This window comes from Hemitrygon akajei, chromosome 10, assembly GCF_048418815.1.
Source record: "Hemitrygon akajei chromosome 10, sHemAka1.3, whole genome shotgun sequence".
NCBI classification, from domain to species: Eukaryota; Metazoa; Chordata; class Chondrichthyes; order Myliobatiformes; family Dasyatidae; genus Hemitrygon; species Hemitrygon akajei.
In genome coordinates this window covers 173,288,389-173,301,978 of record NC_133133.1, presented here as the reverse complement: position 1 = coordinate 173,301,978, position 13,590 = coordinate 173,288,389, and the positions used below count along the sequence as shown (strand labels likewise).

The 13,590-nt window shown below is 47.7% G+C and overlaps 1 protein-coding gene across 1 annotated transcript; it reads left to right on the top strand.

The window, feature by feature from the left end:
- Positions 1–2,129: 2,129 nt before the first annotated feature.
- Positions 2,130–5,761, top strand: ascl1a (achaete-scute family bHLH transcription factor 1a). Its single transcript, XM_073059739.1, has 2 exons — positions 2,130–3,393; positions 4,467–5,761. The coding sequence occupies exon 1, from the start codon at positions 2,770–2,772 to the stop codon at positions 3,358–3,360; it is 591 nt and encodes a 196-aa protein (XP_072915840.1). The 5' UTR covers positions 2,130–2,769; the 3' UTR covers positions 3,361–3,393; positions 4,467–5,761.
- Positions 5,762–13,590: the final 7,829 nt, after the last annotated feature.

Sequence of the window (13,590 nt, the reverse complement as noted above, 5' to 3'; positions counted from 1 at the left end):
TACAGCATATGTACTTTGATAATAAATTTACTTTGAACTTTGAAGGAGTCCGAAGATTCATACTCAAAGTTTGAAGTCCAGCCTTTTCCCTCTGCCGCCAGGTTTCTGAATGGCCAGGAACACTAGCTCGTTATTCTTTCAGAATCAGAATCAGGTTTAATATCACCGGCATATGTTGTGCGATGTGTTGTCTTTACGGCTGCAGTACAATGCAGTACAAAATAATGGGGAAAACGTGAATTACAGTCACGTTTATACTAAGTAAGTAGTGCAAAAATAGAAATAAAAAGGTAGTGAGGTAGTGTTCATGGGTTCATTGTCCATTCAGAAATCTGATGGCGAAGGGGGAAGACCGCTGTTCCTGAATCGTTGAGTGTGTGCCTTCAGGTTTCTGTACCTCCTTCCCGGTGGTAGAAGTGAGACGGGGGCTGGTCCTGGGTGATGGGGGTCATTAATGGTGGTCTTCGCCTTTTGAGGTTTCTTTCCTTGGTGATGTCCTGGATACCACGGGCGTAGTGCCCATAACCGAGCTGACTGACTTTACAATTCAGTTTTTTTTTTTGCACTATTTAACGTTATCGTAGTTTTATAATCTTGCCCTGCAAAAGCAAACTTCACGCCAAATCCGTGATATCACGGCAACTTCAGTTTCTTTGTAAGCAATGCTGTGTGCGTTGTCTGTACTTGTGATGCTGTTGTAGCAAGTTTATCACTGTACCTGTACCTCTTGGTACCTGTGCACGTCAGTCAACCCGACTTGACCATCATCCGCTACCATAGGCAACCAGTGGTTAGCGTGGTTGACATTAACCAGGCGCAGTATGTCTACTGGGATTAAAGTAATATTATTAAGGGCGATACAATATGCAGTGCTAACTCTAATGAATTATCTCTATAGTGAATGGCAGGCCTCGCTTCAAACTTCGTCAGCTAATCTTTCAAGCTTTCAATTTATATAAAAAGAACTTTACTTATCACTGGCTTCATTGTTCACGGATCTATTTGATGGAAATGAAAATTTATTTCGACAACAGAAGTGTGTTTGTAGCTCTCTAAACAAATCTCGGCTCCCCATTGTCATATTAACTATCAGACCGACTGCAGACCTTAATATTCCAAACCCTTTCTCGCCACTTCGGTGAAACTTCACAAAGCTCTAATTGGGCATCAGAAATGGCTTGACAAACCATAGATTCGTTTCTTTAAATAAAAGGCCAACGATTGTGGGATTTGAATAGAATGCTCGCCTCTTTCAGAACTGTCGCCGAGCGAGACGAGAGGCAGCTCGGATGTCAGAGGCACACAGTCAACAGCGAGAGAGTTGGGGGCTGCAATTCACCGTTTGTTGCAGGTTTTTTTTCTCTCTCTCTCTCAGTTGTACCAATGATCAGCTGGGCTGTTTTATTTTAAGCGTGAAAGACCTTTAATTTTCTTGCAAGGCGGTGCACGTGTCTGATACCAGCCGGCAGCACACAGTGTCACTGTGACAAATCGGGCAAAAGGGAGGAAGATTTCGAGATCTTTTAATTAGTAGTAACAGTTCTCCTTCCCTCTCCCTTCTCTTTCCCTCTTCCCCTCTCTCCCACTCCCTCCCTCTTTCCCCTTCCCTCCCTCTCCCTCTCTCCATGTTACCCTTCCCCTTCATTTTCCTCCGCCACTCCTTCCCTCTCCCTCCTCCCCCTCCACCCTTCTATGCTCCCCTTCTCTTCTCCCCCTCCTTTTCTCCCCTCACACCATCTCTCCTTCCCTCCCTCACTCCTTCCTCTCACACTCGCTCCCTCCACCTTTCCCTCCCCCGTACATGGATGAATTGGTTAAAACAACATGGAAGGGAGCATTTTAAATTCATATTCGTGGTCCGGGTGAAGGGTCCCGGCCCGATGTGTCGCCTGCCCCGCTCCTTCCACAGACGCTGCTCGACCCGCTGTGTCCCCTCGAGAGTTTGATACTTCTGCACGTAGTAACAGCAAGTCCCCGCTTTTACTACAACACAAAGTCCGCTTTTAATCAGGGAGACTCCGCATGGAGTAAGGGACATTTCATTTAGCAGAAATGGTATATTAAACATCGCGTTCTGTTCCAGAATCATTTAGCCACTCGATCAGCACAGTTGCTCCATTGCTGGGTAAAACCACATCAAAAATGACGCCCCTCTCTTGAAATCCTTGTACCGAACGCAGTCTCGGGACTAGGAGCCCAAGAGTCAAACAACGCAGCCCGCTTTTAAACAACTCTGATACGTTTTTATGAAATTTGCTTCAAGGCTTCCAAAAGACATGGGGCGGGGGGAGAGGGTAGGTGCAGCCTCTTTTTCTGGAGTTTATTGAGATTTTTTTGGGGGGAGGGGGCTTGTTTTGGAAGGAAGGGGGCCGGCAGACGCTGTGTTTATTTAGGGGGCCGGGTGGCACGCGCCCGGCGCACGCCCGGGACACCCGGCAGAGGGAGGGGTTGCCGAGGGGGCGGAGCGCCGGATCAAGCCTGCTGTTTCAAAACGCTGCGCCCGGGCACCGGCTGTTTCATTCGAGCTCCAGCAAGGGAGAAGCGTGCCCAAGAAAAGGGGGGGAATTGCTAAAACAAAATCCCTCAATAAACAGAAAATATATATAAAAGGCGGCTGGAGTGAAGTGCAAAAGTACGCACAGTGCAGCACGCGAACGCCACGAGTAGGGCGCAACGCCGGCGGAGTTTGCGCGCTTTTACTAAGTCTACGGGCATCGCAGCATCCCTTCCCCTCCTCTCCGGCTCCTCCTGCCAAACCCGGTGCCCAACATGGGCAGCAGCGTCAGGAACGTTGAACAGCAGCAGCCGTGTGTGGAGTCCGCTTGCCTTTACGCCGCTGCTGCGCCAGGCGAGCAGGAGGGGAGCCCCGAAGGAGGGCACCACCGGCCCCCCGCCTCAGCCAGGCTCCGGACCCAGGCGAAGCGGCAGCGCCCGTGTTCCCCCGAGCTGCTGCGCTGTAAGAGGCGCCTCAGCTTCAGCCGGTTCGGCTACAGCCTGCCGCCGCAACAGCCGGCCGCCGTGGCCCGGCGCAACGAGCGCGAGAGGAACCGGGTGAAGCTGGTAAACCTGGGATTCGCCACCCTGCGAGAGCACGTCCCAAACGGCGGCGCCAACAAGAAGATGAGCAAAGTGGAGACGCTGCGCTCCGCCGTGGAGTACATTAGGGCCCTCCAGCAGCTCCTGGATGAGCACGACGCCGTGAGCGCCGCCTTCCAGTCCGGACTCCTGTCGCCCGGCCTCTCGGCGGAGATGAACTCCATGGCCGGGTCGCCCGTGTCTTCCTGCTCCTCCGACGACGCCTCCTGCGACCCCCTCAGTGCCGAGGAGCAAGAGCTGCTGGACTTTACCACCTGGTTCTGAGAGACCCTCCTCCTTCCCATCTCTGCGCAGCAGGTAAGCAGGTTAACGCCTGACAGGACGAATTTCAATTTGGGGGCGAGTGATGCAAACTGAAGGTTCCCGTACCCTTTAAGCATCTCGTCCAATAGAGGGAGAGAGGGAGAGGGAGGGAGAGAGAGAGAGAGAGAGAGAGAGTGTGTGTGTGTGTGTGAGAGAGAGAGAGACTGCAAATGCTGGAATCTGCAGCAACGCGCAACCTGCCGGTGGAACTCGCAGGTCAGGCAGCATCGATGGAGGGGAAGCAATTATCGACCTTTCGGGTCCTGATGCGGGGTTTCCCTTCACAGATGCTGCTCGACCTGCTGAGTTCGTCCGGGGGGCGGTCAGTGCTGCTTCTGGGAACGGAATTTCGTCCTCGGATGCATGTGCTAATACTGTTAGGCACTCTCTCAAACAGGGGTTCCCAACCTGGGTCCACGGACCGACCCCTCGGTTGATGGCAGGGATCCTTGGCATGAAAAGCTGTTGGGGAGCGCTGCTCCCTAACGTCAGTCCAATCTAAGCAGAGGCGCAATACTACTGCAAGATCAATTCGACTTCTGGGTTCTACGACTGCCAGTTAGTTTGGGAGCTCGATGTGTGTGAGAGAGGTAGGCAGAGAGAGGGAGGGACAGAAAGAAAGAAAGAGAGAGAGAGAGAGAGAGAGAGAGAGAGAGAGAGAGAGAGAGAGAGAGAGAGAGAGAGAGAGAGAGAGAGAGAGAGAGAGAGAGAGAGAGAGAGAGAGAGAGAGAGAGAGAGAGAGAGAGAGAGAGTATGTGTGTGTGTGTGTGTGTAGTGGGGGAGGGTGTTTGGGGTTGTTCACGAGAAACGCGAATCAGTGACATTCAAACATATGACATCTCGGAGAGACGGAGCTGGACAGACAGAGTTAGCAGTCTGTTTCTCACAAACTTTGCGCTGGGGAAGTTCTTTAAGAGCTCATTGCAGTGGGAAGGAATCTGGAGCAACACACCATCTGCCGGGGATTTCAGCGGAGTGGAGTGGAACCCGGGTACGTGGGTCAATTGCACTCGTTTAGACAATGTGTGAAGACTTTAACTCATTTTTTCTTGTCTTCTTTTATCCAGGTCTGCCCAGAGGAAGTGTCCCGGCACACAAACTCTGGAAGCAACGGGACAACACTTCAGATACCCTGAAGACCATCAAGCGACCCGCGAAAGCAACCGTGCACGTTGGCATGTTGGCCCAAGGGGCAACTCGCCCTGCAACCCCGACGGGTCACAAACCCAGGAGTGGAGATGTCTAGACACGATTCTTAAGCTTTACCTGCCCCTTATGGACGGTCTCTTTGTACCAAACTTCTAAGCAAAGAGCTCTCCGATCACTTTTCTAACACAAGAATAGTATTGTGTTCGTTCTATTCCAAAAGAAAACGCAATACGCTTTACCCAAACAAAGAGCTGTTTTTAAATGATACTTTTATACTATTTTCAATATAGAATGCTTCCAGCCTTTGTTGGTTTTTGTTTTTAAAGAAAAAAAAATCTATTTGTATCTATGCTAATCAGTCCTGAATTATATTAAGCTATTTTTGTATATAAGAGAAACGGATTTATAGAGTTTTGTACAAACGTTGAATGTTTTTAATGTGAAAATGGCGAGATATAAAGAAAAGTGTGATGACTGCACCTCTGCCTGTACATCCTTTGACTTTTAACCGTCTCGTTGTGATTTGCTAAGTCACCGATTGGGCTGCTGTAGTGCCAGCTTCTGTCCAATTTCTATACTGCAGTGGAACTTGGCAATGTCACTGCCTAACAAAGCTGACTTAGTTCCTTCCAAATGTCCAGTTCTTGCCCCTTTTTTATTAAAGTTATAGAGCACTACAGCACTGAGACAGACCCCTCGATCATCGAGGCCGCGCTGAACTGTTATTCTGTCTAGTCTCATCGACCAGCACCGGGATCACTGCCCTCCTGCACCCCATGTGCTTCTCCAAACTTCACTTAAATGTTGAAATCGAACCGACATCCATCGCTTCCGCTGGCATCTTGCTCCACACTTCCACTGCCCTCCGAGTGAAGAAGTTTCCCCTCAAATATTTCACCTCTCACCCATAACCCATGACCTCTAGTTCAAGTCTCAATGGAAAAAGTCTATTTGCATTTACCGTATCGATACCGCTCATAATTTTATATACCTCTATCAAATCTCCCCTCATTCTCCAGGGAATAAAGTCCTAACCTGTTCAATCTTTCCCTATAACTCAGGTCCTCAAGTCACGGCAGCATCTTTGTAAATTTTCTTTGTACTATTTCAATCTTATTGATACCTGACTGTTGTCCTATATATTATATATATATAATGGCCTTGTTGGAAACTGACAGAACGTCTTATGTATGACTTTTTCTACATATTAGTTTCATAATAAAACTTTTTTTGTGGAATAAACATTGAACTCAATTATTTTAACTTTTCTGATTCCAATGTGCATCATATCATGCTTGGAGTTCTGAGCGGATAAAATTTATAAAGCTTGCAATATTGTTCCAGGGTCCACGATGTGGCTACGAGGAAGGTGATTTCGAGTGGCCGAGACCATGGACTGTGCTGAATTCTCCTCAGTCCTAGTGGTGTATTTTTTTTACATGGAGAGTGAGTGGAACGATCTGTCAGGGGTGGTGGTAGAGGCAGGTACATTAGGGGCATTTAAGAGACTCTTAGATTGGCACATGGATGATAGAAAAAATTGGGAGGGCCACGTGGGAAGGAGGCGTTAGATTGACCTTGGAGTAGGCTAAAAGATCAGCTGACAATCTTGGTCTGAAGGGCCTAGACTTTGCTAAACTGTTCTATGTTCTTCCTGCGTAGGGAAAGCAGCCAACATAAACAAGTCCCCTTTCATTCTGGAGATTCTCTCTTTCCTCCATTTCCATCAGGCAGAAGATACAAAAGCCTAAAAGCACTCACCACCTAGCTCAAGGACATATTCTCTTGTTGTCATCAGACTCTTGAAAGGACCTCTTATATGGCAAGATGGGCTCTTGGCCTTACAATCTGCTTCATTGTGATCCTGCACCGCACTTATCGGGTAATTTTGGCCTCTCCCATCGGGCAGAAGATAAAAAAGCCTGAGGCTCAAGATCAGCTCCTACCCTACTGTTCTAATGCTGTAGAATGGAGCTCTCATACACTGGGACCGGGAGTATCAGACTAGGCGCTAGGTTATTGAGGTTTGGCGAAAGTCTCTGAGATTCCTTTCGGAGAGTATGGTGAAGGTTCAGTCCCTGAGTACATTCAAATCACAGTCTAATGGATTTGTGGGCATTACAGTAATCAGGGTTTATGAGGTTAGTGACTCAAATGGAGATGCCTTTCCCAATGAAAGGCAGACTGGTTTCCAACGATGGAGTTACCAACTTCCTCTGTTCTCGTTGCTTGCTGAGAGTTGACTGGGCACCAGAGTGTTGTCAAAATGCGCATTGCATCAGGAAAATGTTGAGCTCAGTGGAAGCGTCAGATGTGTGCTATCCAGCCTTAACAAACAGCATGATCTTTCAGTTACAAATTCAGGAGATGCTGGAAATACAGAGAAACACACACAAAATGCTTAAACCTATGTCCTCTGGTTCTCTAATGAATTTATACACCTTTATAAGATCAGCCTCATTCTCCTACATTCTAATCAATAAATTCCCAACTTACTCAACTTCTTTCCAGATCTCACTTCCTCAAGTACCATAGGCATCCTCGTAAATCTCCACTTCATTCCAGCTCAGTGGCATCTCTCCTATAACAGGGTGACCAATATTGAACAGAACACAATACTCCAAATGAGACCTCACCAACCTCTTGTGCAAGTGAAACAGAAAATTCCAACTTCTGTGCTCAGTGCCCTGACTGATGAAGACCAGCATACTGAAAACTTTCCTCACCACTCTGTCTACCTGTGATATCACTTAAAGAGAACGGTGTATATGTACTCCTTGATCCCTCTGTTCTATATCAATCACCAGGCCCTACCATTCTCTTTGAGAGCCCTACCCTGATTTCCTGTCCCAACATGCAACTTATCCCAATTAAATTCCACCCTGTTGTTCATCCCCGGGATATTCTAGAGTGATTGACAGGTAATTAAACACTTCATGAAGTGATACATATCACAGGAGATTCTGCAGATGCTGGAAGTCCAGAATAACACACACAAAATGCTGAGGGATCTCAGCAGGTCAGGCAGCATCTATGGAAAGGACTAATAATTGTTCGCAAAGAGATGCAATCATTCATTAGAAATGTATGGTCACCCATGAAAGTAGAAGCCGATTTGTGTACAGCAAGATCTCATCAGATACAGCATCAGATTTTATTTCAGATAGCACCTGGGGGCTGTTGCTTCTCTTGTGGCGTGAGAAGGGGTTGAAAGGGGGTAGATATCCTGCTTTCGGCATCTCTTTGGGTAAGATGGTGCCTGTGACAGGGCATTATTTCCACACGGAGAGTCAGAATCAGATTTAGGTTTATTATCGCTGGTTTATTATAGGAGCTGCAATTTATTGAAAACCAGCCTGAGGACATAAAATTACTATAAATTACATAAGAAATAAATAGTACAAAAAGGAATAATGAGGTAGTGTTCACATGTCCAGGGGCTGTTCAAACATCTGAATATGGGGGGCGGGGGGGGCGGAACGGAGGCGGAGGGAGAAGTGATGAGGAAGAAGCCGTTCCTGAACCGTTGACTGATGGTCTTCTGATTCCTGCAGCTGCTCCCCGATGGTAGCAACGAGAAGATGTTATGTCCAGGGTGGTGAACGGCCTTGGGTGATAGATGATGCCTCCTTGAGGCACCGCCTCTTGGAGACCTCGCTGGCAGGAAGTCTTGTGGAGCTTGCTGAGTCTACAATCCTTTGTAGCTTCTTGCTTCCCTGTGCATTGGATTGTTCTTCACCAAACATCTTGCAGGAGTCTATAAGACCATAAGACATCAGAGCAGAATTAGGCCACTCAGCCTTTCGAGTCTGATCCACTATTCCATCATGGCTGATTTATGATCCCTCTCAACGCCATTCTTCTGCCTTCTCTGCGTAACCTTTGGCACCTTCACGAATCAAGAACCATTTACCTCCACTTTAAATATACCCAATGACTTGGCCTCTCCAGCTGTCCGAGGCAATGAATTCCAGAGTTTCACCACCCTCTGGCTAAAGAAATTCCTCTTGATGTACTGTATGCTCTAAATCAGGGGTTCACAACCAGAGGTCCATGGACCCCTTGCCTAATGGTACTGGTCTATGGCATAGAAAAGGTCGGAAACCCCTGTTTTAAATCGACTTCTCTCTATTCTGAGGTTGTGTCCTTTGGTCCTAGACTCAGCCACTGCACATCCACTCTCTCTTGGCCTTCAAATTTCATAGGCTTGAATGGGATCCACCCTCATGCTTCTTAGCTCCAGCAAGTACAGAGCCAGAGCTACCTAACGCTCCTTGACTTCAAACCAATTCTCCTCAAACTCCTAACGAAGTAGAACTGATGCCATGTCTTCTTCATGATTGTATCGTTTTAGGCACCGGAGTAGAGATGCACAAGCAAAGTTTTACCCAGAAAATTGAGATGCACCCATTGAATCCCCAGCAATTTTACAAATGCAGCTACATAGCACAGTATACAGAAAGCACAAGAGATTCTGCAAATGCTGGAAATCAAGAGGAACAGACACAAGATGCTGGAGGAAATCTGGTCAGGCAGCATCTATGGAGAGGAATAAAGTGTAGATGTTTCTGACGGAGGCCCTTCGTCACTGTGCCGCCCTGCAGACTCCCATCACCTTAAGGCTGTAACACCAATTTCAAAATCCAAGATGCTGGAGGAACGGGTCCCACACCATGAATGTTGGGGGGGGGGGGGGGTGGATCAGTTGGCATTTCGGATTGAGACCAGTCACTATGTTTTGGTCACCAGCACGGACGTGGCTAAACTGGAAACATAAGAAAATATTAACAAGGGATTTGCCAAGACTAGAGGCCCTGGGTTATGGGAAGAGCTTGTCCAGGCTAAGTCTTTATTCCTTCCAACATGCGAGGATGAACGGCGACCTTATAAAAATATTTAAGATTGTGAGAGGCTTAGATAAGGTGAATGTTAACAGTCCTTTCCCGGGTAGAGGTGTCAAAAATTAGGGAGCATAGGTTTAGGGCAAAAGGGAAAAGATTCAGAATGGACAGACATAAAATGCTGGAGGAACTCAACAGGTCAGGCAGCATCTTATAAGACTCTGGTTAGGTCACATCTGGATACAGTTCTGGTCATCCGGCTATAGGAAGGGATGCCGAAGCTTTAGAGAGGGTGCAGAAGAGGTTTACCGGAATGCTGCCTGGTTTAGAGAGCCATTATGAGAGCTGGACAAACTTGGGCTGTTTTCTCTGGAGTGGCAGAGGCTGAGGGGAGATCTGATGGAGGTTTACAAGACTATGAGAGACATAGAGGGAGAGAGAGAAGATGGGGAGTATCTTTTTCCCAGGGTAGAAACATCTAATACCCGAGGGCCCACATTGAAATTATAGGGGTAGGTTCATAGGGAATGTGAGGGGTAAGATTTTTACTCAGAGAGTGGTGGATGGCTGGAATGCGCTGCCTGTTATGGTGGTAGAGGCAAATATATTAGAGACTCTTAAGAAATGCTTAGAAAGGCACGTGAATGCAAGAAAGATAGAGGGGTGTGGACATTGTGTAGGTAGGAGGGATTTGCTTTTGTTTCAGTTGGTTCGCCACAACGCTGTATGCCGAAGGGCCTGCTCCTATACTGTATTGTTCTATGTTTTTGGAATTGAACAAACATTCGACGTTTCGGGCCGGGACCCTTCTTCAGGACGGAGGGTGTTGAGTATATGGAATGATCTGCCAGAGGAAGTGGTCGAGGCAGGTATAATAGATTAATTTAAGTAGCATTTGGATAGGGACATGGAGGGGCGGACCTTGGAGGAATTCGGGTGATCGGGTATGATTGGGGCTAGCTTAATGGGCACTGTGGTGGAGAGGGACTGATTGGGCCGAATGGCCTATACCAGTGCTACATTGCTCTGTGACTCTATGATCATTTCTCTCCCCAGGTGCTGCCTGACTCGGTGACTACCTTCAGCCACTTGTATTGACACTAAACTTTATATAAGTGAATCCGCGCCGCCAAAAAAAAACCCACAAAGAGCGAATTAAAAGTTATGGGGAGATTTAGAGCTCCGATCTTCGGGCGAGTTACTTTCTGTCAGTTGGTGGGGACGTGACGGGAATGTTAGTTGGTTCTATTGTGGTCGCCTTGTTGCCCGTCCTCGAGAACTCAATAAACATCAGGCAGCCTGCGGCCAGTCAAGCGGAGATTGCAATGGACCGCAGACAATGGGCAGCCACTGAGCGCGATGCCAGGGCGCAAACCCGAGATAATCCGCTGTTTATGGGGGGAAGCGGCGAAGATATAGTGTCGGGAGCGAAGCCATTGTCCAACCAAACTAAAGATTTCACCTCACCGGGGAAGGGTTCTTAAAAAAGACTTGCCCTTATTTGGAATCACGTCTGTGCATCTTCATTCAGTGTCTAGGGCTATAATGTTGTAGACGGATGCGAAACTTGGAATCTGTCAGAAAAGGAGGAAAGTGGGGAAATTCCTCAGGTCTTGCAGTTGTGTTGCAGTCCAGAATTGGGACTGATTTAAAACAATCACGGTCACCCTGCTGCTTGCCCGGACGAGGGTAAAGAATTCCCGATTATCGCGGCTTCGTACGGCAGTTGTCCTGTACGTGACTGCAAGAACCACAGGTAGTGGTGGACATAGCTCCGCTCTGAGACCAGCGTCCCCTCCATGGGCTCTGTCTACACTCCGTTTAGTTATGGTTGAATGTTACAGGAAGGATGTGGAAGCTTCTAGAGGGTGCAAAGACATTTTATCAGGATGCCGCCCGGATCAGAGAGTATGTTTTAAAAGGAAAAGATTGAACGAGATAGGGGTTTTCATTTTGGAGCGAAGGAGGACGAGAGGCGTCTTGATAGAGGTGTACAAGATGATAAAATGATAGATTGGACAGCCAGTCCTTTTTGTTTCCAGGGCGGAAAATGAGAGAACATAAGAAGACATCATTTTAAGTTGATTAGAAGAAAGTATATATGTGTGTGTGTGTGTGTGTGGGAGGGGGGGGGGGGGGAGATGTCCGAGGTAATTGGGTTTTTTTTACACAGAGAACGAAGGGTGCGTGGTAGACACAGATACATTAGGAGTATTTAAGAAAGTCGTAAATGGTCACACGGGTGAAAGAAAACGCGGGAAAGAAAGGTTTTTATCCTACTCTCGAGGGAAAGACCTCTGATACGCTAAAGTTGAACCTTTGTTCTCCCAACCTATCTCTCCATGGCCGTTGCACTTTAAGATATACTTTCTCTATAACTGTATTATTTATATCTGCATTCTGATTTCTCTTTACGACCTTGTTCTTGCAGAAACGTGGCTGCAGGACAACATGCCAGACGCCATCAATCTTCAGGCCATGCCACCCAGGGACTTGTGCTAAGACTATTAGTGACTGTATATGCTGTGTGTACTGTGATTTGCACTTTGGCCCCCGGGGGATGCTGCTTCATTTAGCTGTATACATGTTGAACGACAATTAAACTTGGACACGAACGTGTTAGGCTTCTGTATAGGATGATCCGTCGAAATGTTTCACTAAATATTGGTAAATGTGACAATAATGAACTATATCAAGATATTTTAGTCAGATTTAGGAAATGCCCCCGGGGAGGTAAGAGGAAGCCTTCTGTAATGAGCAGAGGCTAAACAGGAAGGGAACGGAGATTTTGCAAAGGAACCAGTTCACTACTAGAAAAGGGCTTAGCTAGGAGGTTGACTGGGCTCTGGATAGCGGAACTAATTAAGGAGCTCCTAAGAGCTAGCATAGGTGGAATGGCCACCCCTGGGGTGGCAAAATTCAACGACACATATTGAGATTATCTTCAGTTTTATCTGTCACAGGTACATCGAAACACACAGTGAAATGCATCACTCGCGTCCATTCAAATCAGCGAGGATGGAGCTGGGCAGCCCGCAAATGTCGCCACACTTCCGGCACCTACATCGCATGCCCACAACTCACTAACCCTAGCCTGTCCGCCTTTGCAAACTGGAGCACTGGGAGGAAACTCACGCGGTCACGGGAGAACTCCTTGCAGACAGCGTCGGGGCTTGAACCCCATTCACTGGCGCTGTAAAGCGTTACACGGACACCTACACCAGCTGTACAACATTCTGGTTAGTCGACACTTGGAGCATTGCGTGCATTTCTGGTCTCGCATTACAGGAAGGATATTGAAGAGTGTGTAGAAGAGATTCCCCTGGATGTTGCCTTGATCGGAATAATTTAACTACACGGAGATTTTGAACAAACTTGTTTTGCCATGATGAATGGTCTCCGCCCGAAACGCCGACTGTCCACAGATGTTGCCGGACCTGCCGAGTTCCTCCGGCACTTTCAGCGTGATACTGATTTTTCAAAAATATTTTATTTGGAGATACAGCACAGTAACAGGCCCTTCTATAGGTCCGCCGCCCAGTTAAATCCATGTCAGTAATAAATCTACTAACGGGAGCACCCGGAGGAAACCCAACCCGTCACCGGGAGAACATACGAACTCCTCACGGCTGTAGCGGGGATTGGCGCTGAAATACAGCACGAGTACCTTCGGCCCTTGGAGCCGTGACCCCCGATGTAACCTTAGCCTAATCAAAGGGTCAAAGGTCCAATTTAATGTCAGAGAAATGTTTACAATATACACCCTGAAATGTTTTTTTTTTCACAAACGTCCATGAAAACAGAGAAGTGCCTCAAAGTATGAACGGCAGTTAAACGTGAGAAACCCAAAGTCTCCCCAGCTCCCCCCTCCCGCGCGTAGGCGGCGGCGAGCAACGATCCCCTCTCCCCCCACCGGCACCACCACTGAGCAGCAAAGACACAGACTTGTAGTTACCCCAAAGACTTCGCGTTTCACCTGGTACATGACATACCACAGGTCTCCTCTCTCCCTAATAATGAGGTGTCCCCCATTTTCACAGCGAGCGGGGAGACATAACAACACCCCGCTGGTTTACGATGTTAAAAGTCTGTTTCGTCGCGTTTTACGAGCTCTGTGCCCGAAGATCGCAAGGATCTCGGGTCTTCGGGCCCACAGCGAAATATTTCCGCCTCCCCAGTCTCCTGCCGTGACACCAACCTT